The sequence below is a fragment of the Drosophila suzukii genome, chromosome 3 (assembly GCF_043229965.1).
Source record: "Drosophila suzukii chromosome 3, CBGP_Dsuzu_IsoJpt1.0, whole genome shotgun sequence".
NCBI lineage: Eukaryota > Metazoa > Arthropoda > Insecta > Diptera > Drosophilidae > Drosophila > Drosophila suzukii.
In genome coordinates, this window is record NC_092082.1 from 21,903,465 (window position 1) to 21,928,837 (window position 25,373).

The window sequence follows — 25,373 nt, forward strand, 5'->3', positions numbered from 1 at the left end:
CGTCAGGATGTCCAACCCTTTGCGAGGGTTCAGATGGGTTCGCCAGCTGGTCCATGGTCCGTGGCAAATGCACAGCACTACTACATAATATAATACAATCGTAAAATTTGCCACAAAAGCCACTTGGAAATATTAAAAGCAGCCGCAGGACAATGACAGTCACGCTCTCCAATAAATCGCTTACGCACAACTTTTCCCTCCGCTCCTCGAGGAGTGATGAAAAATTTTCCATTTTCATTTTCCACATGCAATAAAATCTAATAATTTCGATGGGGTAATTTTTGGGGGTTGTGATGCCAATTTCTGGGAGGCTGTCGCCGACAAAACAGCTACAAACAATTGGCAACACTTGTGTTTGAATGGGGGGAAAACAACCCTCAAGTAGTGCACTTGCCGTTTGTCAAGGGGGTGTGGGGTTTATCCAAGAAAATTGGGGGAGTTATTGCAATCAAAACGAAATCATTTTTATGCGATCCCGAATGTCGAACCCCGATCCCCGCTGTCCTTCCGCACGACAAGCTCTCCTCTGATATATGATATGTAATTAAAGTCCGGACCACGAAATCAGTTTTGGTTTAGTGCAATAGTTTTGCGGTGGGTGGTTCTGATGGCGGGGTGGCTCCTGGGTGGCTCATGGGTGGATTGTGGGCGGTGGGGCGTGTCGGTTGATTGCAAATTGGTCCATGGCCTGTTGGTGACGTGTCTTTGATTACGCCGCAAGTCGCTGGCGCTGTCATCGTGTTCCCGGCTTCTGGTCTCTGTTTTCTGGCTACTGGCTTCTGGCTTTTGGCCGAGATTCCCGGTCGCCTTGCTGTTTGTTTTTAATATAAATGCAAATTTCGCCAACGGCATTTGCCAGGCGCCGAAGTTCGTAGTACATATGTGTGTGCGGGCCTGTTCCGGAGATCTGTCATAATTAATATTTTGAAGCTTTGGCCACGGCATCGCAATGCGTGCGTATGTCTAGCACTAGTTGCAGGACGCATATTAAACAGGAAAGCTTTCAGGCACTTAACAAAATATCTTCAAAAACTAATCTTAGCTTGTAAATATTTAAATGTTTTTTAATGGATGAATTAATTGAAATATGTCTAATAAATACCCTTAAATAGGTATACATTTTATTCCAACTTGTTATGGAACTTTTGTAAATCACTTCTTATTTTAAGTGCCTCAATAAAAAATTAAATAATTTAATGATAGCAAATGTGTATATCTTTATATCTATAGTTTGTTCTATGTATACCAAACACAAATCAATATTATTTGTTAGGCTATTATAACAAACAAGTAAACCTTTTTCTGGTTTTGGCAAGACTTTATTAAAGACCTCATGTTGACAAGTTTTTTAATATTATTTAATTAAATTAAAAAGTTTTATGAGTTCTAATTACCATAACTGCCACATATTTTTTTGAGTGAATGCCTCACTATGCCTGAACTATGCCGCCGGCCTACGAACAGTTTTAATGCAATCTAAAGTTTTTGACAGTCCCGCACTTCAGTTTCGAATGTGTGCCCTGTGCCAAAAAGGATCACAGCCCTGTGTCCTGTCTCCAGTGACCGGAGTCCTGCGAGAGTCCTGGTCCTTTTCGAGACCCGGGTGAGGGTTTAATTTATGACTTGCAATTAGCAGTTGGCAAATGTGTAATTTTCATAGATGCAGGGCCTTTCGGAGTTGATACATAATGATAGGACATGCTTCCACAAGATATCTCGGCTAATCGAGATTTGAATTTGCCAGCCATTTTAGACAAAATTCAGTTTAAACTTTTAAGTGGGGCTGAATTGCCCAATATTAGGTTCCCATTTAATTGTGGTAATCTTACGCTGCTCAGAAAGTTTGAATTTGGGAAAATGTTGCAAGCAATTTGTGTCAAAATATGAATCCAAAACTGGGTCAGAGTAAAACCCCCAGCTTATCATAATAAATTCACCACATATACAGTGTGCAGTGCACAAGGAAACTTTAATCTGAGTCTGAACAAGTTTTTCATTACAACGATTTATGGCAGAAAATAAAATCAACAACTATCCCGCAAAAGTTCAGCACTCGAGATTCCTTAGCAATTCAACGCACTGCAGCTGTAATTTCTCCGCTCCGGACATTCGTTCTCCGTAAGCTGCAAAGGCAAGCTCAAATATTTATAATGCTGTCCAACACTTGGTTGACCACAACTGCTGGCCCGGCCAAGAACATTGACCGCAGTCCGAAAAATAAATAAATAAAAAAAACAAAAACAAAGAAACCCAGAAAACATGGCAATCGAAGGGGAGGGAAAAACAATAAATTGATTTTTGTATCTCCATGGCGAACAAGTGCAGGATTCGGGTAAAGAAATATCTAGAGTGCTCGCACACGCCCCGATAATTATGAAATTTGAGGCAAAGAAAATCTAAAAAACCCAAAAATAAGAGAAACAAAATTTCTACAGAAAGCAAAAATCAATTTATGAGGCGAACACGCCCCGAAAACTTTGGAGCCACGACGTTTAACTGCAAAACGCCCAGTTTCCAAGGCGTGTCCGAGAAACAGACATTTGAAAGGATACAAGGCGAGGAGTCCGCAGGACAATGCCGGGCCGCAACATATGCGAAAGGGATAATAATTCACTGGCCGAAAGACGATGGGAACAATGGTCGCATAACTCAGGCGCGCCAGATGAACTTAGGACGTGTATAGGGATTCGACGGACTGACCGACCGCATTATGGACTCGGGATCGGCCCTAATTCAAAGGACACGCGCACAGCGGGAGATATGCGATGTCCTTTTGCCCACGTTTGATGTGCTGCGGCGACTAGGAATTGACATTTAATGAGCAGAGTCCTCGCTCCCACGCAGCACCGATGGGAGTTTTATTTGAACACTCACAGAATTAATTCTTATTTTGTTTATCCAATTAACTAAACTATCTATATATTTGGTTCTAAGCAGCTAGAAAATTAGACTTATCCAAGTAACCCATATTTGCCGCTTCAAGAAGTGATTATAATATTTCGAAACCTATTTACAAATTTTATGAATTACAAAAATATATTATATATATTTTATTATTATATTAATATTACATATATTTTATGTTATATATTCTTTGACCTAGAAAATGTATTAAAATTAAATCTTAATGTAACGCGCACGAGTAAAAGGAACTTATAAGGTTTAGGTTCAGCTATTATATTTAGAAAGACAATTTTAGAGAAGTAAAGATTACCATATTTTCTTTGAGTGCATGCTCTTACATAAATCCCGGCTAGCCAGGACCTCGTTTGTGCAACACCTTTTGTTATCGCCGAAAACACTTGTCCTGGGGCCCTCGACTCCTCGCCGCTCAGTCGGATGGCAAATATTACATTGTTACCTGGACTTTGGACTGTCCCATGTTTGCTGTCTGGTGGACGTCTGGTCGATGGGGATTTTCGATTAGCTCTCACACATATCAAAATCGGACGTTAATTGTTTTCAGGTTCGTGGCATGTCAACAGCTTCAAGCACGTCGCCGAGTTGACCGAGGTTTTCTACTCGATTTATCTGTCTAGCCGGCTAAAGTTTATGGATTTGTTTTGTTTGTCCGCCCCGAGATTGCAACAATTACTTATGAATCATGTCTGCAAGACTAAGTCTTAACGACTAGTTTTAAGGAGCGTTTTAATGCGATTTTTTATGGCCACACTCTCTTGAGGCTGTAGACTAAGGTAACCCATTGACTTTATGGGGTACTAATAATTATACGATGATAACCAATTATGCTATGCTATTACTCTGCTAATGGTTACAAATTGAATATCAATTTTAAGTATTGCTTGATAGATTTTTGCAAGTAACTTACAATTTTGTAATAAAAGAAAGTTACAATTTTATAACTTTAATTTTTAAGATAACAATACTTTAATAAATCAAAGTGCGAGGTATTTAGATCTATCTGACGGTTGTCGTTGACTTCTTGCTTAGTAAACAATTTGTACTTGCCATTAAAATCTCAGTTTCCTCATTTCCCACACTTTAAGATGTGATTTGGAGTGCTCGCAAATCGCTTGACTTTTGCGCTTTTGTTTGCCCTTCCGATGAATTAAAATCCCCGGCACACACGCAAACATATCAGCGAAGGGCAAACAAGTGCTGAGGCGAGACGAGGGTCCTCCACTTTGACCACATTGCGGCCAAGTACTGGTCGCATTCTGGCCCAAGAGCACCAGCTGTTGTTCCAACACACCCCACCCAGAATCCAACCAACCCAACCACCCCCCACCCACCACCTTGCAGCCACCACAAATTCCACCCGCGAAACAACCAACTGAATTCTAATAATTTTAAACAAAAACAAACTTCCTGGCCACATGCCTCATGCCCATGCAGTCTGGTATTACAGAAATTACAATGAGCGAGTTTTGAGAATTCGTTTCGAAATTTCACGCCACCGTCTGTGACGAAATTTTTTTGTGTGGCTAAGGACAAGTGCAGCGATGGGCAGGATGAGTCACCCCCTTTTTGCAGAGGGCAACCCTCGGTGGCAAGTGGAAAAAGGTTGCAATCCGAAACCCAAAAAAGCATCGCAACCCCGTAGACACAGTTGCCACTTTTAATCAGCATGAAAGTTCCTGTTCCCGTTCCCAAACGGCTGTTCAGCTATTTAAGGACCCCGGAGATTCCGATTCCCCCGAATTAAAACTCAGCCGAAAATGAAAATTTCTATACTGCGTTAGTTCGCTTTTTGTTGAAGGCGAAATAAATGAATGCATGAATTCCAAAGCAATTTTGATGTTGACATTGAGTAATGTTGGCTCCGTTCAGCCTGGCTGCCTCACTCTGGGATCTGGGATCTGCTTGGGGTCGTGTTCTTCAGTGGGTGGTTGTTTGGTTTGGCATTTTCATATCATTTTCGAATATTACATGCGGATTAGCATTTCCTCATCGGGATTGCAACAAAACGTGTGCCTATCTATTGGGGGGTCTTTGTGGGGTGATTTGGGCTGTGGCATGAGGCATTGGGGATGGGGACCTTTCAAAAAGGGGGTGGTTCGCTGCACTGGGTGGGTGGTTTGCCCTTTGTTTGGGGGAGTGTGCTGTCGATTACCGGAAGGTGTTTTTTAGTGTTCTTAAAGGTTTTGTTCAAAAGAAATTAAAGTGGTAAGCAAGGCGTTAAGGAAGGAAATTTCCGCCGGAAAAGATAAGATCAATAATGAAGGTTTAGAAAAAAGGGTGTATGTATTAAAAGACTTATTCATATATATGTTTAACAAGTTTAAGCCAGTTACAATTATAACAGATACAAAATAAGTATAGGTATTTTTTACAACTTAAATAATTTCCCTTTTATTAAGAATTTTAAAAAATTAAATTGCATTAACATTACTAAAAAATAAAGTGTTTTGCCTACTAGTTCTATTTAAAAGTTTTGTAAGGCAAAAATATCAAAGGAAGTAAATACTTAAACCGAAATGAAACACTATAGTGTCAATATATTGATTATATTTCAACCCGTATCGAATTAATATTTATTAATCTACATAATTGTTGAAAAGTTCCTAAGATGTTAAACATAAAAGCATAAAATCCTCTGCCAACTCTTCGCAATCCACCGCATTGCATTCATAGTTTCCCAAACTCAAATAGCTCTCCTCATTTTCCGACTTTAAAAACTTGCCATATTCTTAGCATAAACCTCCAACAACTTTTGGCTCTTACAACCCGACTTTCGGACAAGTTTAAGGAATTTCCCAAATCAACAGCCTTTCAGAAACCGAATGGTCGCGAAGGGGGCAAAAGGGAAGGGAGGGCTGAGTGGAAAACCCAACGTCGAACTAACTTTTCAATTTTCTTTTCACGCTCGCATTTTACAAGCTGCTACATGATTAGGGTCAATGGTTCGGGGTCCCTACGTCCCGCTCCGCTGGAAAACTGTAACAAGCTGCCAAATTTCACACTCAGTTTCTGATTCTGAAATAACTCGAACCAACACACCTAACGAAGTAAAAGTTTGGTGGGCAAAGGGGAGTCCGTATCTCTCAATCTTGTCATCACTGCGATTGTAATCATAATAACATTCACTGAAAATTTTATTATTAACTGACAGTTTATTAAAAACCCATTGGGCTGGCTGGCCTGCTCCGATTTGTTTGCCGGGATTACTGTTTGCTTTCGGTCTCGTCCCTTGTTTGTTATCGAGATCATGGACACATGTCGGGGATGGCTGATTACGCTAGATAAATATTAAGCAACTATGTGGAGGGCTTCCTCCTCGGAGATTCGGGGAAGGATTCGGGTGACGACGTCATCGGGCGCTTCCTTGCCGTAATTGACTCTCAGCCAAAGGGCACAGAACTGCTCCCCCAAACTGGTAATGAAATTTTGGCTTCGAGTGCTATCAGCATATACATATAGACGGGGGAATCCCCCGGCCAGCCAACTCCACTCAAGTTGTTATTGTTTTTGTTTTGGCACGTGGCACGTGCAACGTGGCCAGGAAATGCCCTGAAATTGATTTTTATTTTTATTTTAGTTGAGAGTCTTTGTTTTTTTCGGGCTCTTTTTTGCCCCGGGGCCTTGGCGTAATTATTTCTGTCCTCTGTTCCAGCATGTGATTAGATTTTCGAGTAAAAGTTTATTCAGCTTTGTTGTCGCTCGATTATAATTAAAAATGATTAGCTCATAAATATTTCCTCCTGTCGGGGGAGAGATTTATGACAAGGTAAATACTGAGACAACAGATGCCCCGAAGGCCAAGGAAGTGTTCCACTTGAAAGTGAAGTTCAGAGAGAACTTTGGGGTGGCAATCCTAAGGGGTGAATGTAAGATATGTATGACATGATTACGTTTCTTTTGCTGTTAAATTAAATAACACTTTTTACTGATCTTACATTCTTACATTTTAAATTCTATTTTCACAAATGAACTATGTCAGCAATATTTTCACAATTTAAGTCCATTCCATTCATCTCAGTTACTAAAATTCAAAAATTTTATAATTGTATCTTTTTGATAAAATCATACTATATTTTCTTACCTAAACATTTAACAGCTTCCAACTCGCATCGGGTGATATTGCTCCACTTGGATCCAATTTCTTGACTGCACTTTCGATTAAACTGATGTGCAATTTCATTGTACTTTCCGGTTAATGCTTCAGTTTCCTGACACTTCAGCAGCAGATCATTGCACTTGAAGAGATCCCCGAAATAGCCGCCTTTACTTCCATTAAAAACACTGACAACTTAAGGAACTTAGAATTAAAATACAAATTTTGATAAACTTAAATTAAAGCCGCTTACCCAACAGAAATATTATTATTAACATTATTGAGTTTAACTAAAAAGGTAACATTACTTTTTACGGCTTATATATAGTAAAACGACCCTCAAATTCTTTTGTATTATGTCGCTATTCTCTTGTAATAAACGGCTTTCTGAATAATTAAGACCATATGTTTATTACAAAAGACTTACTTGCTTAAGCCTTTGTTAGTATCTGCTGTTAATTAAAACAATATACTGCAGTGCCAATAAGTTTTTTTTATTTAATCTTATTTACAATTCCAAGACTTCGGCAATATTATTGCAAGACATGTCATCACAGCGACGTAAGATTACTGAAATATTAAATTTAATTATAAGGAATATAAAGAGAGGCTGAAAGATAACTCACAAAGGCAGGTGGCCTTTTCCATTTCACATCGAGATACATTATTCCATCTTCCTAGACGCTCCCGACGACAATATCGATTAAAGGAATCTATAGTCTCATCAAATCGGCCTATTCTAGGAGTAAATCGTTGACAATCTTTGTATACATCCTCACAGTATTCACGATTCGATTGAGCTTGAATATAAGACAAGTGCAGAACACAAAGGACTGCCACAGTTTTTTTATGAGTTAAGGATACCAAAGAATTGGTGACAAAATATCAATCCCACCTAAGAGGAGCGAGATTTTCCACATTTTATTCAATGTGATCTTAGCAAACTGATGGCGAACTATCTGTGGAGTTGTATTTATATGAGCAAAATGGCAAAAGGCACACCTTTCCTTAAAATGGTCTATCTATATGAGATCTATTTTTATTCAGGTGGCCTTTTGTTAACCTGGTTTTCGATCCTATTATGAGAAAATATAATGCTCTCAAGGGCTATCCTTGCCCTGATTTCAATAAAATAATGTCTTTGTTTTACACAGTTATTTCCAAGTGTTTTCTGTCTAGTTTACTGTGTATAAAACCACTTCATTACCCACCAAAAATCAGTTGATGTTCATCAGCTGAACTAAAAATGAAAAGCGTTTGCATTTTTTCCTTAATTATAATCCTTTGCTGCTTGTCAATTAAGGCTCAGCGTCTAAATTGCAGCAGGCTTCGAGAAAATTGTCGTCCTTGTACTCGGCGTTTAGTGGATCCCATTAACAATCTGGAGTTCATAAATAGAGATTGTAGAGAAAAAGTCAGGGAACGTTGGATTTGGCGGGATGTCAGACGTTGCGAAATGCAAATTTTTGCGTGCGAAAGTAAGATCTCTTTACACAATTTAAAAAGTAAAAAATAATTAATGTAATGTTGCTTATGTATGTTACAGATCATGAGAACAGACTGGACTGCGAAAATGTGGCTAGGTTAACTGGAATGAGAAGGATACGTTAGATTGACAAGCAAATATTAATGAATGAACATTAATATCCTTAATTGATTGAAAATTGTTAATTTTACCAATTTTCTTTTTAACCTTTCCAGGAATATAAATTTTAAATCCATACTATATAAAAATAAATATTCTTTATTTTTGACACACAATAAAATATTGTCTGTGAACTTATCCCGTCTCTAAATTTCTATAATCTCTATAATTTCTAGGAAAATGTCAATAGTTGAAAGTAACATCGTAATTTATAGCACATGTTTAATATCAAACTGACTACTTTACAAGTCGGACTTTCACAATCTCGTACAGTAGCTGAAAAATAAAATTTATTCCAGGTGTTACAGAACATTCCTGTATTCCCACTTAAACAGGCTATTCGGAGAAGATCACATCGGTTGAGGTCTGGTCAGAATCCGAACGTTGACAAAATTCATTAAAAAACGGACAGGTATCGTCTTGCTTTCCTAATTTTGATTCACTATCAATACATACATTTCATGAAGTATACGGACATGACTAGATCGACTCGGCTAGTGATCCTGATCGAGAATATACTCGTATATACTTTATGGGGTCGGAAACGCTTCCTTCTGCTTGTTACATAATTTCCGACGAATCTAGTATACCCTTTTACTCTACGAGTAACGGATATAACTATTACTGCTAAATAAATATTTACAGTTTTCAGAGAGTAAAGATCGTTTTACAATTTAAAAAACACTTGGTACAATTGAAATTCAAGAAATCTTTATATCGATTTTGGATGACAATAATCTTGATTGGTTTTGAAAGATATCAGAATGACTTCGTTAATTAAGGTCGCAGGCTGTCGGCCACATTTTTGCAGGAGACATTATCACAGCGAATCATTGTCACTGGGAAATAAAGCAATTGATACAAATAAACTTATTAAAGTCATAAAAACTAGCTTACATATGCACGAGGCTCGGACCAGTTCACATCGGGTTATCTTCCTCCAGTTCCGGTCGTGTCGCCCGCAATAGGCGTTGAAGAACCCAACGGTATCGTCCTCAGTTCCCACGGTGGACTGCTCGCGACGACAATCGTCGAACAACCGATCGCAGAAACGGCGACCCGAAGCATCCTGAGCCAGGATCTGGGCCACCAAAATGCAGCAGAAAGCTAAATGAGTGGAATTAGATACTAACCTAATGCCTTTATTAACTAACTTACCCAACGCGAGCACTAATTTTGACATTGCAGTAGCTTTTTAGATGGGACTTGAAAACTATTCTGACAGATTCGAATTAATCTCCTTCGTATTTATACCCTAAAAATGAAGTAAGGAGTCAGAAATCTGAAATTATTCCCCAACAGATCTGAAAGGCCCTTTTTTCATTACAATCCAGTTACAATAGTTCATAGTATCTGTAGCTAAAGAGTTGTAATGGGCACAGATCTGTTCCTTTATCTTTAAAAACCAGGTGTGATCTCATCTGGGACAGGCTACTTCCTTGTTTTTCCACTTATATAAGGCTAGACTTTGATTTAATTTAAATCAAAGGGCAACCTACCGTTTATTTACGTGTACCTATCTTCAAAATGCGAATTACAATTATCTTCTGTGCACTCTTGATTCTCGGCTCTGGGTTTGTTAATGGGCAAGCTCCTGACTGTCGGACGCTAAGGGAAACCTGCGATTCTTGCATCCGAAGACTGAATAATCCCATTAACGACGTGGAGTACATGAACAATGGATGCCGCGAGAAAGTCCGCGGCAGATACATTTGGAGAAACCAGACCCGATGTGACCTTCAAGTCATAGCTTGTGGAGGTAAGCTTAAAATTATAAATAATCACAGTCAGTTTTATTTAGTTGTAAGTATTTGAATACTTTCACAGTTAAGCAATTGATCAATAACTAATATTTTTAAAATAATTTTTTTTAATATTAATTCGTACCTCCCACATTTCCAGCTCACAAGAGGAAAATGGATTGTCTAGTTATAGCCGAACTTGCCGGCATGCCCAGGCGAACTTAGAGGAATGCCCACAAGCAATATGATTATCCGAACGAACCCAGCTAAAATATTAAAAGTGATTTTGTCCAAATAAATGCACAGTTGCGAAGAGATTTGAGTTGGTTTCTCTGGCTTGTCTGCCCGGCCAATAAAGCGATATGTTCTTGTCTCGGTCGTGGTCTTGGCCTTCAATTTTTCTGGGTCCTCAGCTCGAAGCCCTTCCAGGAATCAACAGTCGCCGTTCCCGAGTGCATCTTCCACGTACGGGGCATTATCGTAAAGACGGGTCCAGACCAGCATCGCGATGAGTTGAGCCAGGCACGCACAGCACATCGTCATGCCTGTCTTACACTTGATGCATCCCGTCATCTCGTCTGGCAGTTCCTCAAAACTCCCCCCCACTTTTACCAAAACATAATTTTTCAAACGAAATTGTTTTGATTTTCTTGATGCCATAAAAAATGGGAATTTATTACTCGGCGGTCTGAGATTACAGTCAATGTTTTTGGCTCAGACGCCAGACGGGAGTTCATCTGGGGATCTGAACTTGGGAGAAATTTTCCACGACAAGGGCAAACAGAGTGGCGCTTATTAATAAGTTGCCTATTTACTTGTCCTAAAATTGAATGCGACCTGAGTTCAATTCTATAATTAAAATGTATCTTAAATCATTTACACAATTGCAAAGTTACTGAAGCTGGTCTAGTGTGAGTGCTATAAAAGTTCTGGTTGGAGCTAAGGATGCACACAGTTTCCCAGAACTTCTCTTAGAGGTTCCAACATGAAACTAACTCTTATCTGTTTACTGGGTAGGTGAAGTTATAGATGTTGTTTAAAATTTAACTAAAGTGGTATTTTCACAGTGAGCTTCGTTCTGCTGCAATATGTGGAGCACAGTGAAGCCTCTTTGGAGGTAATTGAGCGTGCCCTGGGGCTAGAGCCCCGCAAAGAAGGAGCCCGAAAGGAGCATCAAAAGTCAACTCATAAGGAACCTCATAGAAGTGGACCAGGACTAGTAAGAACCACTAGGAAACGTGTCACACTAAGGCCTAGGCATCGTGTAACAAGACGTATTAAGCGGCACACCAGGAAACACCATAGGACCACTAGGAGCATCCCAGTTCCTCCAAGAGAACATACTACTCACAGAACGTGTACCGAACCGACCAATCCACCTTGCAATGATAAGACTACCCACAAATCGTGTACTGAACCGACCAAACTACCTTGCACTGAAAAAACTACTCCTCCTTGCTCTGAGATTACTACTGAACCGATTACTGAATCCACCAATCCACCTTGCACAGAGAAGACTACTACTACACCAACGACCACCGAGAAACCCAGTGGATGTAAGTCAAGTCACCCACCAGGATGGAATCCCGGCGGTCCCATACAGACATCCCCTCCAAGGATCACCAAGGAACCCTGCGGATGTAACCCGAGACACCCACCTGGATGGAATCCTGGCGGTCCCATAAGGACAACCCCATCAACCAATACTCGAAAACCCTGTGGATGTGGTTCAGGAAACCCACCAGGCAGAAACCCAGGCGGTCCTAAAATTCCCATTCCCAATATTCCCGGACACTTTGGACCAGGTCCAGTCATCCCCAATAGAGGAGGAAAGGAATGTGGCTGTCCTAATGAATGTCCACCCAAAGAGGAGCTAAGCGAAGATCTTCGTATAATCCAGGACAAAATACAATTACTGCTTGACGAATGCATCCTACAGAGCCAAAGCTGTTGAAAGAAAAATTACTTTTATATTGTTGACTAATAAAATAAATTGTTTTGCATTTATTTGATTTGCAAGTATTTTCAAAGTCATTAAAAAGCACAGATTTTTAAAGAACATCTTAATCTGACCAAATGCATTTAGAAACCTTATTGTGATGCATTTAATGGTTCTTAAGTTTACTGAAGCCCAGGATGAATTTTCTGTTATGTTGATTTAATGAAACTTAGCAAAGCATGGCTTCTCAATATGCTTTTAATATAAACTGTGTGAACGCGCGTGTGTTCGTATGAAGTGCTTTTTAAATACTTGTAGCGGTTTAAGCTTTTACCCTTACCAGCTATCGGTCCAGATGCCCCGACCCCAGAACTCGCACTCGACACCCACTTCAGTTCACGTCATGAACATGATTATGTACTTTATGAATGTGCAGAGAAGCGATTGGACTAGCTAAAGCTAAACGATGTTCAGATACCCTTATAAAGAAGTGGACATATTAAAGCGTTCCCACATATATAATCTTTACTACAAAATTTTAAGAACTTAAATTGACTAAAGGAGAAACAAACTAAAGACTTCTAAAAAAAAACAAAAATTCAACAATATAGTCCTTACTCAAGTACCATCCCTGTCTTTCATCACACTACATTAATGTATCATTTTTGGTATTATTGTAATGTAATACTTAAGAAAAGAAAAGAAAAATCATTTATTTATAAGATGTTAAATTGAAATGAATAATATCTGTATATTTAAGTATTTTCTTGGATAGCGAATAGACCAGTCCAAAAGTAAGGGCATAGGTGGTGATGATTTTTCCACTCAGCCTGTGCCAACTGCTTATATAATATTTGAAAATTGAAAATCTTTTTGGCGCTGCACTTGAAAAATGCTTAGACCAGGTCATGATGATGAACTTTATAAAACTCTTGACCACATTTGCCGCACCCGTCGCCTCTCCCCTGCCATTTGAAAACGTCTTTCCTATCCTTTCGCTTCCACTTTGGACATGTCTGACCAGCTGACGTCCCAAAAAGCGGTTAGAGGAGGGTTCGGGACTCGGCACCCAGAGATGGGGTATACGGAATGCATTGCACTTGACTTTAGCGCCACTTTTAAGTGTAAATTTTATTTGAGCCAACGGAGTAGGAACACATGTAGACACTCACATTCAACCATGCCCTTTGTCAAGAGCCCCAAAGTGCCTGGCCAGCGATATTGGCGTTTGCACTCGGACTTGGTCTTGGACTTGGAAACATTTTGGACTTGGACTTGGACTGGGCTGTGGAGTATGGGTCTCCGTTTCGTTGTCGGTTTTTTGGCCCGGAGTTTGGCGTCGTGTCGCTGACAGCTAAGTGGTGATAATCGCTTTTGAATTGAATCTGAGCAAGTAAATTTTCACGCAGACCAAGTTGAAATTCAAAAATGCAACAGAGGAAAGATCCCAGAGCTTGGACACTGGCCATCGGACAAAAGACGTCACTTGTTTGGCTTCGCCCTGTCTCTTTTTTGGGTGGGCGTTTTGGTTTTTGTGTTTTGGCTGCGGCTTTATTCAAAAGTCCAGAGGAAGGGGCTCCGAGAAGAGGGGCCTCTGCGGTTTGTTTGGCTGGTTACTGTGGCTTCTAATTTGTGAACTGGATTTGCGGCTTCAAGTAACGAATGGGCGGAGGCTCAGCTGGAATTGTAAGTCATGAAATCAGGACTTAAAGTCCTAAGCCCCACAACTTGAATAGTTGAAAAGTTTAGGCGTAAATTAACTTTCGTTAAAAAGGAGCAGAAAGAAATGAAGTCTATGGAAACACTATTTTAGAAAAGTACCCCTTTACTATTAATTTACAACGAACTTCTTTTGTTTCTTTGAAATGATATAAAGCAAACAAAATGGATATTTCAATGCTCTCTAGAATTTTATTATCAATCATTTTATCAATATGTGAGTTTATTTAGTTAACACGGTCCATGCCAGCTATCTCAGCAATGTCATTACAGTTCATGCGTCGATCCGCTCCTAAGGACATGAATAGTAACCATTGTAAAATATAGAACTTGGGAAATTTTTCGAAACTTACCCAAGCAGTTCAGTCTGGTGAGCTCACAACGTCCTACGTTCCTCCAGCGCCAGTTCCTTCGGGTCCTTTCCCTGCACTGACTATTGAAGGTTGGCAGGTCCCGATCATTTCGGTTATTCAACCTTTCCACGCAGCGTTCACAGCTCCTGGTCAACTCATCGCAGTTCCGATTTTGTCCTGCGACCAAGGTCACAATAAGGACTAAAAGCCAGAAAAATAAGTTATGTATTTTAGGGACGCACTTATAGACTCAAACATACCAGTTAATACGGCCAAAATAGCTTTGATATGCATTATTTTGTCTTGATAGCACTTGACGGGAACTTATCAGTTAGCTAACTACCGAAGTGATTACCCCAACCCTACTTTATATAAACACCAAACTCTGCATAAGCATGCAGCTACCAAACCAGATGTTTTATAACAAAGAGTAAAGGTAATAAATGTAGAACAATAGGTTTACAAAACTTACATAAGCTCTTTTTAATAAATTTATATAAACTGGGTCGTCTTTTGAGCTCATTAAAGGGCATGAAAACAATCACTTCCTGGTTTTAATAAAGGGCTATTATGTCACAGTTGCCATGGGTTTTTTCCGAAGGCTGTTTAGCACTTTATAAAAGCGAGAGTACGAGCTGATTTTAAGCACTGAAGTCAACCAAGTTCTTAGCGGCAATACCAAAATGCTAAAAACTACTCTTCTTTTTGGTAAGGATCTAGGTTGACGTGTCAATAATATTACATATCGATTATTAACCCAATTGCAATCCTGTTTTAGCTATCGCCTGCATCTTCGTGGCTGTTCAGGCTCAAACTCCCAGGCCTAACGAAATTTGCCGTACTGAAAACGAAAAATGCCGACGAAATGAACGGAGGTTGGGAAGGGACAATGATGTATCAAACATATTCAACAACCACTGTCGCCAGGCCCGTGGTATTACCAACTGGCGTAATGTTACCCGTTGCGAATTAACCCTGGCCTCTTGCCGATGTACGTAACTTACTATCCGTCCTTAAGGTGAAAGACTAATATTAAATTACTATTTCCTATTATAGTGACACTCGAGCGTTGCGCCGTCGTAAACTGCGAGAATGTGAGAAGAAACGTTGGAGGTGGAGGTGGTCCACCCTCACCGGCTCCAAGGACGACCACTCCTCGGAATCCTGGTCCCCAAACTCGGACTCCTCCTTCTGGCCGAACTACCACTCGTAGGGGTCAAACCACTAGGAACCCTTCAAATCGTCGATCCACTACTCGTAGGACACGAACAACTAGAACTCCATCTTCTCGCCGAACTACCACCCGTAGGACCCCAACAACCAGAACTCCTTCTTCTCGCCGAACTACCACTCGTAGGACAACTAGAACTCCTTCTCCTCGTCGTACTACCACTGTTCGACCTTCTGAAGAGTAAACCACTATAGGACTTTCCTTGCCTCGCTAGAAATCAACTCAACTAAAATGTGTATTACTTAACCCCAATAAACATTTCAATGCTCTCTAAAAAAAATGTTTTATTTTGACGGATCTGTCTTTTAATTCATATGATAAATAGTTTTCATATCGATTACAGGAATTAGTAATTATAAATCCTTTTTCTTTTAGAAGCAGATTACATTTTATAACTATCTAATCAAAAAGGATTTTTACGTTAAAATATAAATATGAACGATATCAAGTTATTCAATTTAATTATCATTACTTTTATTAACTTAATTTGAAGCTTCGTGGGTACTATTTATACTCAATGTTTCGGACAAAACGCTTGCAACTCCTAACTTCGAATTCGATGTGGCATTCTCGCTTACATTTCGTGGCACTTCCAGTCCAATAATTTTCAATATATTCTGCGAGTTATTCCGGAAGTCTTCGTTTGGTAATGATGGGTAAAAGATGATTCCGGCTAAGCAAACTCCGAGCACCATTCCAATCAGCAGGCTTATGCAACCCCTCTTGCACGATCGACCTTTTATTTAAATATAGTAAAGTTTGTTTTAATAATTATATTAATTTTATTATAATGAATTTAACTACAGCATTCTCACCTTCACTTTGAAGAGATCTGTTTTCCAGTTTGCTATTTAGCTTTGCAGAGCTTATTGGGATCATTTCAGCTCAAGGTCTCTTTTTCGAATAAATAAAAAAACGCGTCGTGCACACTCTTTTCATATAAATGGTGCGTCGTTGGAACAATTGTATAAACATAGATATAAAATGCACACGAGAAATAAGAAGACACATGTGCAAAGGTAGTTAAACTCGTTCGAAATTCTGGTTTATCATTAAAATAAAATATAGAGCCTTAGTTTTGTAACCAAATATTGTTACACATATAAAAAAAGGGAATAATAACATAATGTTGTATTTTATATTTATATTAAGTACAAAAAAACATTTAAAGATTTAAAATACTTGATACGATATTACTCATATTTACTAATTGCCTTTTATACACCAAATAAATGCTTCACTGTATTTCCACATTTAAAATATATAAAGACCACAATGAAATGTTCCTTCTATATGTTTTATACTTTAAAAAGATTTTGGTTTAACATTAAATTGAATCCACTTTGATCCCGAGCTTCTCTCTACTATTCCCTACAAATGTGAATAAATAAATGTACAAAATTAAGTAAAGAGCATTAAAGTGTTTATTATTTCGCAGTTAAATGGTTTTCACTTTGTTTTTGAAAAATCAAAAAGTTCGGTATTGGTTCCTTATTCGGTAGGTCGGCGATCTATAGCTCGCCTGACATTCTCACAGGACAAGGACTCACATCGTTCCAGAGTCACTGTACAAAGATAATATTTAAAATGAATAACCAGTTTTAGAATGAAAGTGAACTTTATGACACTTACAAAGACAAGTGGCCCTTGCGAGTTCGCACCGGGTGATGTTGCGCCAGTTCCTCTCGGTGCGGCGACAGTTTTCGTTGAAACTGTCCGAGACATCGTTGGTCCTTCCATTTCTTTCGGCCCTGGACAGACATCTCTCATTCACACGCCGGCAAATTTCCCTTTCATTTTGAGCCTGAACGACCACGCAAAGGCAAATGAAAGCTAAAACCGGGTTGGATAGGTATTAACATTATAACTTTTTCTTCGCGGGTCCTTACCAACAAACAGAGTGATCTTCGACATGGTGACTTTGCTGCCAAAAACTCGCTTTACTTCTGTGCTGAGTACGAATCCATACTTGGGCTTTTATAAAGTGCAAGCCGCTTTGAAGGAATAAACTAAAGTTTTTTTAAATACCTGGTATTATTACATTCAGGAAGCAGAAGAAACGGCCTATTCAAATGTATTAAAAGGTGTCCTATTTTTGATACATTTCCTGAAACTTTTTCATTTTTTATAAAAGGCTTTTATCTCAGATTTAAAAGCCTTCCACATGTTTTAAAACATCTGCCCTGCGTAATTTTCGTTGTTTTAGGTGTTTATATAAAGTCAAGTCGGATCGATGAGATCTGTAGTGAGCCCACTGATAAGATCCTCTTAAGAGACCCCAAGCTAAAACAATGCATCTTAAAGCCCTTTTAAGCGTATTTGCTGGTGAGTTCGGGTCGGAATAATGACGAATTCTGTTTAAGTATTTTGATTAAATCTACAAATCTGATTTATAGTCCTGTGCTTGACCCTGGTTGCTGGCCAGGAACGGGACTGCGATGAAATCGCCCGTAGGTGTGAGTCCTGCGTGAGGCGTCTAAACAATCCAAGCGATCGCGATCTGCCCAATTTCAATAGGCAGTGCAGAGAAAGGACCCAAAGGAATTGGCGCTGGAGGAATGTAGGACGTTGTGAGCTCTCCAGGTTGAGCTGCTTGGGTAAGATCTGGTTCAAAAAGTTTTAAGATACTCGGTTTTTAACAGATATATATTCTCAATTAGGTTGGGAGCGACGCATGAGCTGCGCCGACGTTGCTGAATTGGCTGGCATGGAGCGCAGGAGGAACTGATTCACTAAAAAGTTATATAAAAACGGATGATTAAATAAAAAACAAAAGAGAGCATTAAAGTAAAACTTAAAAATTATTTTATTTACAAAACATAAGCAAAGTAATTCAAATTTCTTCACGCCACTTTTGCATTGCATATCGCACTATTCGATCTTCTATTTCGTTAATATGTGGATCGAGATCTAAATCTGCATACTCCTGATCGTTATGTAGCACACCTTCAATATCGGCATCTAATATTTCCGGAAAATGCTGTTCATCAAGTTCGTCATCCACATTGTCACCAAGAAAATCAATTTCAGTTGTTAAATGATCATCGTATTCCTGAACACCTATATCAGATGATGCCTCGGTTTCAGGATCTGGTTGATCGGTTGGGCCAATTGTAATGTGATCATTGTTTTCATAGTGATCATCGTAATACTCATTAACTTCATTATCGCTTTGAGGGTACTCCACATTAGGCCGCGTTAGGTGATCATCAAGAGGTTCCTCCGGATCAACATAATCATCATTTTCTATGTTTGGTTGTCCAAAGTCTATGTAATATCACATTAAAATCTAACAAATTCATTTAGTTTTTTATTGTCTTACCCACTAGCAGAAAAACGCATAGTAAATTTAAATGAAAACGTAATCCCATATTCTCCTTGTATATCTTACAGGTCTTAACATAAAAATAATACTGATGGCTGGCATATTAAAATTCACTCCATTTATTATTTTAAGGCTTTGCATATTTAAACAGCATTTTTTCCTTACTGTTTATTTAGAATACTTTTTTTAAATTTTAGCCGTGGTATCGAAGCCTCGATTACCTCGATCTTTAAAAAATGTACTTTTAGTCTAAGCACTCGTTTACAATCTCATGTTCATATAATTCGTGTCATATAATTAGGAAGGTGCTTATTTAAATATAATGGCGTTATATATGAACGCTAATAAGTCTGAATGTTTGCTTAAAAAATCACGTTTTGAAATTCTTCCGCTATCTTTATATCGTATATCTTTCAGATTTGAACTAAGATGTAAAACTGTCGTCTGGCATGTGGAAATTCATTGCTTATACCTGTGTTGATTCGCCTTTATTATTTACACAGCATTTTTTTTAAATTTATAAGTAAGCTATATATATTTAAATATACTCTTTTGGCTATAAAAAGCTGTTTCTAAAGTAACGAATATTAAAATGTTTCGTATGTCTTATTAATTATACCAGTTAGTCTGTGATAAAAGCGTAAACTAGGGTCATCAAAATAAAAACAAAAGGTAAAGCTAAGAACTTTAAAAAACTCGTAGGGTAGTCAAAAAACAAAGAATGTAAATATTCTGTAAGCATAATATTTTATAAGAATGCAGGACGTACCAGGCATATTATATAATTATGTATTTTCAGATAGAATTGCTTTATAAATTATATTATTTTATAAATTTAAAAATCCTTTTTTTTTATTTGTATTAATATTATTGAATAGAATTACTTAAGACCTATAAGAATCTCCTGAAAGAATTGCAGAAAGCTTCTGGTCATTCTCCAGAACAGAGCTTCACCACGGGCCCAGGCAGAAACCCACCACAGACGATCGGGCTGAGAATGAGCCGCTATAACTGCGGCTCTCGCTGGTAAACAAAAGTCGGTCAAAAATCCGCGAGAGGAATACGCTGAAACAGACCTGTCTAAAAAAATAACAAAACAAAAACTGGCAGGCAGGCGTTAACACGCGTACAATATTGTTTAAACAAGAGACGAGATTCTGTCACTTCGCTCGATCTATCTGCTTAAATACACAATGTGATAACGTAGATTGCGGGCATTAAAACAATCTTTTCGAGCCGCGGTTCAGTCGCCAGCCATTGTCGCTGTTTTCCACACACCAAACCGAGATCCGAAATCTAAAAACGAAAAACCGAAGGAACAGAATAAATAATATATGGAATAATCGCAGAATAGTCCAACTAGTTCAGTTTGCTGGCGGGTTACCAAAGAAACGGTCACGTTTGGCGGCTCAGTATATTGGTTTTCGTGCCAAATTCGGTTTATAATAAACTGTTAAAGTGATTGATTGATTGAGTGAGTGAGTGGTGCAATCATGGCTAATTACACAGTGGTGCGTGTGACCAAAGTGCAACCATATCTGCATACGGTGGGCAGTAGTTACGCGGCTTTGGCCAATGTCGACGGCTTTTATGGACCGACCTTGGAGGCCGGATTGCTGGATTTCCATGCAAATGGCAGCGCGACCCATGCCAATCTCACGGCGGAGAGTGTTCTGGTTCTGCTGGGGGAGGAGAACTACAGCTACAGGTCCACCTCCACCATAGTCCTCATGGTTTCCGCCTGGATCCTGCTCATCCTGGGCTTTGTTTTCTGCTGCTGCGCCGAGTGCTGTGGCGTCAGCGTTTGGCGTGGCAAAAAGACGCGGTCCAGCGTCGAGGGCCTAAATCAGGTGGAACAGGGTGGCAGTGGCAGTGCCACCGCCCACGATGCAACTGCAGGTGAGTGCAGTCCAAGTTCTATCGGCGAAGCTTTTGTTTGGGGGCTCGTTTGCATACTTTTGGGCTGCCATGAGATATTGATTGGCCCCGGGGAGGCGGCAAAGTCAGGCAAGTTCTCCCTTGCCAGTGGATAACTGGAGTCATATTTCACGAATATCCCATAAATGGCAACAATAAACGAGCAGCCGGAGGGATATTCAAAATTTGAAAAGGCTGCATACCCTCTTCTGCCGTTGGCCATAATGAATATAATGCTTAATCAAATCATGCTAAAATCAAATTATATTTAAAGTGTCCAGAACCAACAAGTTTACAATGGAACCCGTCATATATGAATATAAAACAATATTACTGTAGAAATAATAATAATTATAATAATAAATTATGAAAAACCCCTTTAAGTTATTATGAAAATTCCTTTTTTATATATATTTTCTATACAAAGTAACATAACAATGTGAACCGCTCCATAAGGAGTCTCAAAACATCATTGACCCCTCGAAAACCACAGGGTATAAAAATGCATTTCAATGGCCTGTCAATGCGCTTTACTGCCATTGCTGAACTACTTTTCGAATAACACGAAGGGGCTTCTGTGTATTTGGGAGTTGCTCTGCAGAATTGCCTGCCTCATCGATATCATACAATATTTAGCTATTTCTCTTATTTCGTTTCGCTCCGTTTTTGGCAAATTTGGCATGCGTTTTGGCCGAAAATTGGCTTTTGGCCAAGTTAACGAAACGTTCAGAGGAATGAATGCTTCTGCACAAACATTTACACACAAACAAACAAGCCACACTCGCATAAAGCCACCGGAAAAAATGAATTCATTTGGAATATGGGATTAAAGTTTTGATTTTTAAATTTTAAACTTAAAGTAAAAAATAAAAATGCAATAAAAAGTGTGATATTTTAAACTTTAAAATGCTTATTTTAAATGCTTGATTAAAACAATTGATATTTTAGGACAAGCTTTAATAGTAAGATAAAATGCTAAGTATTATCAGTAACAATTAAACATAATTTTAATTTAAGTATTTAAAAACTTCGGATATCTATTATAGAACAACCATAACATACTTTTCCATTATAAAATTTAATTATTATTTTAAAAACTATTTAAATAACTTCACATATTTTTTCTCCGTGCAGTGATACTAGAATTTCGCCCGATAATTTGGTTGCATATGCTGCGCTCAATGCAGCTTCTGTTTGCATCGTTGGCAATTAGCATTGTCTCGAAGATATTGCGTTTCATTAGAGCGATATGGGTTCGAGAGTGTTTGTTTGCGCCTGTGTTGGTGTATGGGCAGGAGTGTGTGTGAGCCAGAATGCAGAGCAGTCAATGGGTCATTTCGATAACGGGAGAATTTGTTGCAAAATTTGTTTGGCATTTAAGCCGAAACTGGGATTTGTGCATTGTGCGGCTGCCAAAAGCTTAAGTTGTTGCATTTCGGCCATAGTATCTGTCGATTTCTGGTGTGCTTTTGTGCTCTGGCATTTCAACTTAACAACCGAAACGATATTTCAGCCAATTGTGAGTAAGCACAGATGAGAGGTTCAAAGTGCACATAAATAGGGTTTTGTTACGCCCATTTAAGTCAATGAACGTGTGTTTAATTAAAAGCGATGACGTTTGCGAAGAGTATCAGTGTTGCTTTCGAAAGCTATACAAAATATTTGTCTGGAAGTTAGTTCTAGTTTAGTTAGAGCAATACCAATATTTCATGCCCTGTTGAATTTCTTAAAAATTGTCTGATACAATCCACTTTATTATCCACACCAACTCAAGATCAATAATCCCCCTACATATTCCACTAACCTAGACAATATATTTCTTTCTATCTACCTCACGGTGGGGTCCATTCAATTTATTCGCCTGAGCGCATTTGGCCCATTTCGATAACAACATAAGAAGCATCTTAGTGTGTCAGTGCAATAAATTCTTCCACTTTCGTTTCGAACTGTGGCCACAAAACGTGCCCGGGTCTTGTAGACCTCCCCGACCAATAGTTGCCTAGTTAAATGCCCCTGTTCCTTATTCTCCTTTTGGCCCACACGGGCAACTTAAAGTTGAGAGCCATAAAAATTGCGCAAAGTCACAAATGTTTTATGAAACTTTCCGTTTTTTTTCTTTTATATGTATATTTTATTTAGCCTGACGCTCATTTCGCTGCACAAGTTTTAATAAAAAACTTCAGCCTCTTGTGCGAACCGACTGCAGTCGATGCTTTTGCCCCCCGACTTTTCTGTTCAGGAATTCATAACCGCATTTCTCTCTCGGGTCGCCGGGGAAGTGGTGGGGAAAGCGGAAAGCCAGGAGGCGCAGTTGTACATACCAATTGCTTATGTATCGACAATATGGGGCTGTGAGTGCAGTCCCCACTTGCCACCCACCCAGAAAACACACCCACCCAACGGGCCCCAGCTGATGGGGAAAAAGCCCGGGCGTATAATAAGTTTTTGTCTTCCAGCGAGGAGCGGCGCCTGCCAAGTTCTTCGCCCCGAGTTGAATCTATAATTCAGTTTTCCCAGCTATTTTCTTTTGTTTTCGGTGCGTAGGCCACTTTAAAATTTCTTAGCAAATTTGCCAAGAGGATACTAGAATAACTCCTTTGTTACAATAGAAGATAGTTTTTGTGGAACAAGTACCACGAGTAAAAACTGGAATAATATTTTTAACATAATATCTTAAATATGCAATAAATTTAACATGTTTAATACCAACTTTAATGATTAAACTAAATTGTTTTGAAAAAATCTGTTGGGTTAGAAATTACAGTATTTTTAAACTGTTTGTACATTTGTAAAAATAATTATACATTTTCATCTCCATTTTAAATCTAAAGCAAAATGCAACCTCAATATTTTTTCAGAAAATGATTAGGCTAAAAATAACATTATTAATTAATCCTTTTCGACTATTATTCTCTATCTAATATCCTAAAAATAAAATTAAAAAAACATGTTTAAATCAACTTAAGCTATTAAATAAAACAGTCTTTCCCAAAAATTATTCGTTTTAAAAATCCAATATTTTTGAATCCTGATATAAAACGGACAAATAATTATTCCTTTTAATCTCCATTTTAAATCTAACACAAAATTCAATTTAAATTTTTTTCAGCAAATGATTAGGTTGCTTGACCATTATTCTCTAAATTTCACGTTATAAAAATATACATACTTTAAAAGTAGGTACACAGATTTCTACTCTGCGCTAAGGAACCGAAACAAACTTTTTATTATTTATGCAAGCCAAAATGCGTAAAAATTTCTCCCAACTTTATTTGCTGTTTACGCGCTTCATTTGCGGACCAAAACAGCGCCCACTTGGTGGAAAACCCACCGAAAACAGGGAAAACCCCCCACAACAGCCAAAACCACCCACTGTCCCGATAATTCGTGTACATCATTTTTTACAGCTGCTCATCAGTCGGTGGCTCTGCTTAGTTAGTCTTTCATGGCACTTTGATTGCTCATTTGGCATTTATTTGATGATGCCAGGACCCGTCTGTCTTCGGGGTCCTTAAATTATTCATTGTGCGTGTGCGCGGCTCCTGCGTCTCCTCGCTCGCCATCCAACATCTAAAACATCGTCTCAATCTTGCGATGAGTCCTGCGAGTTCTTTAAAATATTCATGTCCCGCCTTTGGCTAGGGAAAAGAGCAAGGAAAAAATCGAAAAAACGGCAGACAACTCGCTGAAAACATCGGCGGACAGAGGCGACCAACTAAAAGTGCGTAATTTTTACCGACAGCGCATTGAAAATATCGCCCTCAGCGATAACAGCAGACATCAAGGATTGGGAGTGGGGATGGCTTTTTGCAGGACTTTCTCAGGGGAGGGGGGACACGACGTCCTACGTGAGTTTGAAACTTGTACTTGGTCAGGACTCGGGCAGGCGGATTGGATTTGCGCCATGTTTTAGCCAGTGAGGAGCATGACAATGCTTTTGGGTGGGACCTTAACTCGACTTTAATACACCAAGTTATAATAGAAAATACATTTAGTCCAATTTAAAAATATATATAACATTGAATCAGAATTTAAAATGATTTCGGTACTAGAAAGACCTGTGTTTTCACGTTATGATTTTAAATTAAATTTTTTTATAACAGAATAGTTCTTATATTTTAGAGAAAAATTTAAAAATTGTTAAGAAATCCGATAAAAAATTAAGTTCATTATAATGTAAAATTGTGTGGCAATATAAGATGTAACTCTCAACATTTTTGAATAAATATTGTAATAGGCTCTGTCAGTTTTGGTTCACCCCAGGGAACAGTTCCCATGTAATCCACTTGCCCTCTTCTTGCCTTGACATTTCATCTAATTTGTATTTATTGTATTGGATTTTTCTGCTCAAATTGTGCATATAATTTACATTTTTTATTAGCGCGGGCCACTTCAAACATCCATTTTCTTGAGTCCCTCAAATTTTTGTCATCAATCTGCTATATCTCCCTTCACACGTTCGATTATTGATTGGGCTTCGGCAGTGA

General features: G+C 38.7%; 13 protein-coding genes across 13 annotated transcripts in view; 6 read left to right on the forward strand and 7 right to left on the reverse strand.

Annotated features, from left to right (window-relative positions):
• Positions 1-6,055: 6,055 nt before the first annotated feature.
• Positions 6,056-7,293, reverse strand: LOC108007538 (uncharacterized). Its single transcript, XM_070996926.1, has 3 exons — positions 7,269-7,293; positions 7,004-7,210; positions 6,056-6,943 (listed from the first exon to the last, which is right to left on the reverse strand). Exons 1-3 carry the CDS (start codon positions 7,291-7,293, stop codon positions 6,882-6,884), a joined length of 294 nt encoding a protein of 97 aa, XP_070853027.1. The 3' UTR covers positions 6,056-6,881.
• Positions 7,294-7,458: 165 nt separating this feature from the next.
• Positions 7,459-7,897, reverse strand: Eig71Ek (the record flags this gene model as incomplete). The annotated part of the gene is made up of 2 exons (XM_017071226.3): positions 7,459-7,585; positions 7,642-7,897. Coding segments are annotated over 2 exons (318 nt in total), but the record flags the coding sequence as incomplete, so codon positions are not given.
• A 358-nt stretch (positions 7,898-8,255) lies between these two features.
• Positions 8,256-8,650, forward strand: Eig71Ej. Its single transcript, XM_036815557.3, has 2 exons — positions 8,256-8,493; positions 8,562-8,650. The coding sequence occupies exons 1-2, from the start codon at positions 8,262-8,264 to the stop codon at positions 8,624-8,626; spliced, it is 297 nt and encodes a 98-aa protein (XP_036671452.2). The 5' UTR covers positions 8,256-8,261; the 3' UTR covers positions 8,627-8,650.
• Positions 8,651-8,832: 182 nt separating this feature from the next.
• Positions 8,833-9,915, reverse strand: LOC108007539 (uncharacterized). Its single transcript, XM_070996930.1, has 3 exons — positions 9,819-9,915; positions 9,558-9,767; positions 8,833-8,936 (listed from the first exon to the last, which is right to left on the reverse strand). The coding sequence occupies exons 1-3, from the start codon at positions 9,841-9,843 to the stop codon at positions 8,833-8,835; spliced, it is 339 nt and encodes a 112-aa protein (XP_070853031.1). The 5' UTR covers positions 9,844-9,915.
• A 245-nt stretch (positions 9,916-10,160) lies between these two features.
• On the forward strand, positions 10,161-10,715 carry LOC108007515 (uncharacterized). The gene is made up of 2 exons (XM_036815558.3): positions 10,161-10,419; positions 10,563-10,715. The coding sequence occupies exons 1-2, from the start codon at positions 10,188-10,190 to the stop codon at positions 10,625-10,627; spliced, it is 297 nt and encodes a 98-aa protein (XP_036671453.3). The 5' UTR covers positions 10,161-10,187; the 3' UTR covers positions 10,628-10,715.
• A 585-nt stretch (positions 10,716-11,300) lies between these two features.
• On the forward strand, positions 11,301-12,414 carry Eig71Ee (Ecdysone-induced gene 71Ee). Its single transcript, XM_017082231.3, has 2 exons — positions 11,301-11,415; positions 11,470-12,414. Exons 1-2 carry the CDS (start codon positions 11,388-11,390, stop codon positions 12,354-12,356), a joined length of 915 nt encoding a protein of 304 aa, XP_016937720.3. The 5' UTR covers positions 11,301-11,387; the 3' UTR covers positions 12,357-12,414.
• A 1,816-nt stretch (positions 12,415-14,230) lies between these two features.
• On the reverse strand, positions 14,231-14,794 carry Eig71Ed (Ecdysone-induced gene 71Ed). The gene is made up of 3 exons (XM_017082241.4): positions 14,674-14,794; positions 14,414-14,614; positions 14,231-14,352 (listed from the first exon to the last, which is right to left on the reverse strand). The coding sequence occupies exons 1-3, from the start codon at positions 14,705-14,707 to the stop codon at positions 14,288-14,290; spliced, it is 300 nt and encodes a 99-aa protein (XP_016937730.1). The 5' UTR covers positions 14,708-14,794; the 3' UTR covers positions 14,231-14,287.
• Positions 14,795-14,976: 182 nt separating this feature from the next.
• Eig71Ec (Ecdysone-induced gene 71Ec) lies at positions 14,977-15,911 on the forward strand. The gene is made up of 3 exons (XM_017082240.4): positions 14,977-15,121; positions 15,192-15,404; positions 15,470-15,911. The coding sequence occupies exons 1-3, from the start codon at positions 15,097-15,099 to the stop codon at positions 15,826-15,828; spliced, it is 597 nt and encodes a 198-aa protein (XP_016937729.3). The 5' UTR covers positions 14,977-15,096; the 3' UTR covers positions 15,829-15,911.
• A 1-nt stretch (position 15,912) lies between these two features.
• Positions 15,913-16,586, reverse strand: LOC139353173 (uncharacterized). The gene is made up of 2 exons (XM_070996619.1): positions 16,460-16,586; positions 15,913-16,380 (listed from the first exon to the last, which is right to left on the reverse strand). The coding sequence occupies exons 1-2, from the start codon at positions 16,521-16,523 to the stop codon at positions 16,127-16,129; spliced, it is 318 nt and encodes a 105-aa protein (XP_070852720.1). The 5' UTR covers positions 16,524-16,586; the 3' UTR covers positions 15,913-16,126.
• Positions 16,587-17,050: 464 nt separating this feature from the next.
• Positions 17,051-17,618, reverse strand: Eig71Eb (Ecdysone-induced gene 71Eb). Its single transcript, XM_036815483.3, has 3 exons — positions 17,534-17,618; positions 17,277-17,477; positions 17,051-17,209 (listed from the first exon to the last, which is right to left on the reverse strand). Exons 1-3 carry the CDS (start codon positions 17,556-17,558, stop codon positions 17,136-17,138), a joined length of 300 nt encoding a protein of 99 aa, XP_036671378.2. The 5' UTR covers positions 17,559-17,618; the 3' UTR covers positions 17,051-17,135.
• A 317-nt stretch (positions 17,619-17,935) lies between these two features.
• On the forward strand, positions 17,936-18,435 carry Eig71Ea (Ecdysone-induced gene 71Ea). The gene is made up of 3 exons (XM_017071197.4): positions 17,936-17,969; positions 18,041-18,241; positions 18,305-18,435. Exons 1-3 carry the CDS (start codon positions 17,936-17,938, stop codon positions 18,370-18,372), a joined length of 303 nt encoding a protein of 100 aa, XP_016926686.3. The 3' UTR covers positions 18,373-18,435.
• On the reverse strand, positions 18,427-19,409 carry LOC118877311 (uncharacterized). The gene is made up of 2 exons (XM_036815480.3): positions 18,967-19,409; positions 18,427-18,911 (listed from the first exon to the last, which is right to left on the reverse strand). The coding sequence occupies exons 1-2, from the start codon at positions 19,013-19,015 to the stop codon at positions 18,478-18,480; spliced, it is 483 nt and encodes a 160-aa protein (XP_036671375.3). The 5' UTR covers positions 19,016-19,409; the 3' UTR covers positions 18,427-18,477.
• Positions 19,410-20,208: 799 nt separating this feature from the next.
• Positions 20,209-25,373, forward strand: part of comm3 — a 40,156-nt gene continuing 34,991 nt past the window's right edge. Inside the window, exon 1 of the mRNA XM_017071215.4 lies at positions 20,209-20,868. Coding sequence (XP_016926704.4) covers positions 20,463-20,868 — 406 coding nt within the window. The 5' untranslated portion in view covers positions 20,209-20,462. The remainder of the gene's footprint in view (positions 20,869-25,373) is intronic.

Coding starts and splice junctions, on each gene's coding strand:
- LOC108007538 (XM_070996926.1), bottom strand. CDS start 7,293: ATGTTAATAATAATATTTCTGTTGG. Junction 7,211..7,268: donor AATAATAATATTTCTGTTGG/GTAAGCGGCTTT, acceptor AAGTTCCTTAAG/TTGTCAGTGTTTTTAATGGA. Junction 6,944..7,003: donor GGAAGCTGTTAAATGTTTAG/GTAAGAAAATAT, acceptor TTTGAATTTTAG/TAACTGAGATGAATGGAATG.
- Eig71Ej (XM_036815557.3), top strand. CDS start 8,262: ATGAAAAGCGTTTGCATTTTTTCCTTAATTATAATCCTTTGCTGCTTG. Junction 8,494..8,561: donor GCAAATTTTTGCGTGCGAAA/GTAAGATCTCTT, acceptor TGTATGTTACAG/ATCATGAGAACAGACTGGAC.
- LOC108007539 (XM_070996930.1), bottom strand. CDS start 9,843: ATGTCAAAATTAGTGCTCGCGTTGG. Junction 9,768..9,818: donor AAAATTAGTGCTCGCGTTGG/GTAAGTTAGTTA, acceptor CCACTCATTTAG/CTTTCTGCTGCATTTTGGTG. Junction 8,937..9,557: donor GGTCCGAGCCTCGTGCATAT/GTAAGCTAGTTT, acceptor TTTATTTTTCAG/CTACTGTACGAGATTGTGAA.
- LOC108007515 (XM_036815558.3), top strand. CDS start 10,188: ATGCGAATTACAATTATCTTCTGTGCACTCTTGATTCTCGGCTCTGGG. Junction 10,420..10,562: donor TCAAGTCATAGCTTGTGGAG/GTAAGCTTAAAA, acceptor CCACATTTCCAG/CTCACAAGAGGAAAATGGAT.
- Eig71Ee (XM_017082231.3), top strand. CDS start 11,388: ATGAAACTAACTCTTATCTGTTTACTGG. Junction 11,416..11,469: donor AACTCTTATCTGTTTACTGG/GTAGGTGAAGTT, acceptor GTATTTTCACAG/TGAGCTTCGTTCTGCTGCAA.
- Eig71Ed (XM_017082241.4), bottom strand. CDS start 14,707: ATGCATATCAAAGCTATTTTGGCCGTATTAACTG. Junction 14,615..14,673: donor TATTTTGGCCGTATTAACTG/GTATGTTTGAGT, acceptor TCTGGCTTTTAG/TCCTTATTGTGACCTTGGTC. Junction 14,353..14,413: donor CACCAGACTGAACTGCTTGG/GTAAGTTTCGAA, acceptor TCATGTCCTTAG/GAGCGGATCGACGCATGAAC.
- Eig71Ec (XM_017082240.4), top strand. CDS start 15,097: ATGCTAAAAACTACTCTTCTTTTTG. Junction 15,122..15,191: donor AAAAACTACTCTTCTTTTTG/GTAAGGATCTAG, acceptor ATCCTGTTTTAG/CTATCGCCTGCATCTTCGTG. Junction 15,405..15,469: donor AACCCTGGCCTCTTGCCGAT/GTACGTAACTTA, acceptor TTCCTATTATAG/TGACACTCGAGCGTTGCGCC.
- LOC139353173 (XM_070996619.1), bottom strand. CDS start 16,523: ATGATCCCAATAAGCTCTGCAAAGCTAAATAGCAAACTGGAAAACAGA. Junction 16,381..16,459: donor CAGATCTCTTCAAAGTGAAG/GTGAGAATGCTG, acceptor TTTAAATAAAAG/GTCGATCGTGCAAGAGGGGT.
- Eig71Eb (XM_036815483.3), bottom strand. CDS start 17,558: ATGTCGAAGATCACTCTGTTTGTTG. Junction 17,478..17,533: donor GAAGATCACTCTGTTTGTTG/GTAAGGACCCGC, acceptor ACCCGGTTTTAG/CTTTCATTTGCCTTTGCGTG. Junction 17,210..17,276: donor CGCAAGGGCCACTTGTCTTT/GTAAGTGTCATA, acceptor ATCTTTGTACAG/TGACTCTGGAACGATGTGAG.
- Eig71Ea (XM_017071197.4), top strand. CDS start 17,936: ATGCATCTTAAAGCCCTTTTAAGCGTATTTGCTG. Junction 17,970..18,040: donor CCTTTTAAGCGTATTTGCTG/GTGAGTTCGGGT, acceptor TCTGATTTATAG/TCCTGTGCTTGACCCTGGTT. Junction 18,242..18,304: donor CTCCAGGTTGAGCTGCTTGG/GTAAGATCTGGT, acceptor ATTCTCAATTAG/GTTGGGAGCGACGCATGAGC.
- LOC118877311 (XM_036815480.3), bottom strand. CDS start 19,015: ATGGGATTACGTTTTCATTTAAATTTACTATGCGTTTTTCTGCTAGTG. Junction 18,912..18,966: donor ATGCGTTTTTCTGCTAGTGG/GTAAGACAATAA, acceptor GATATTACATAG/ACTTTGGACAACCAAACATA.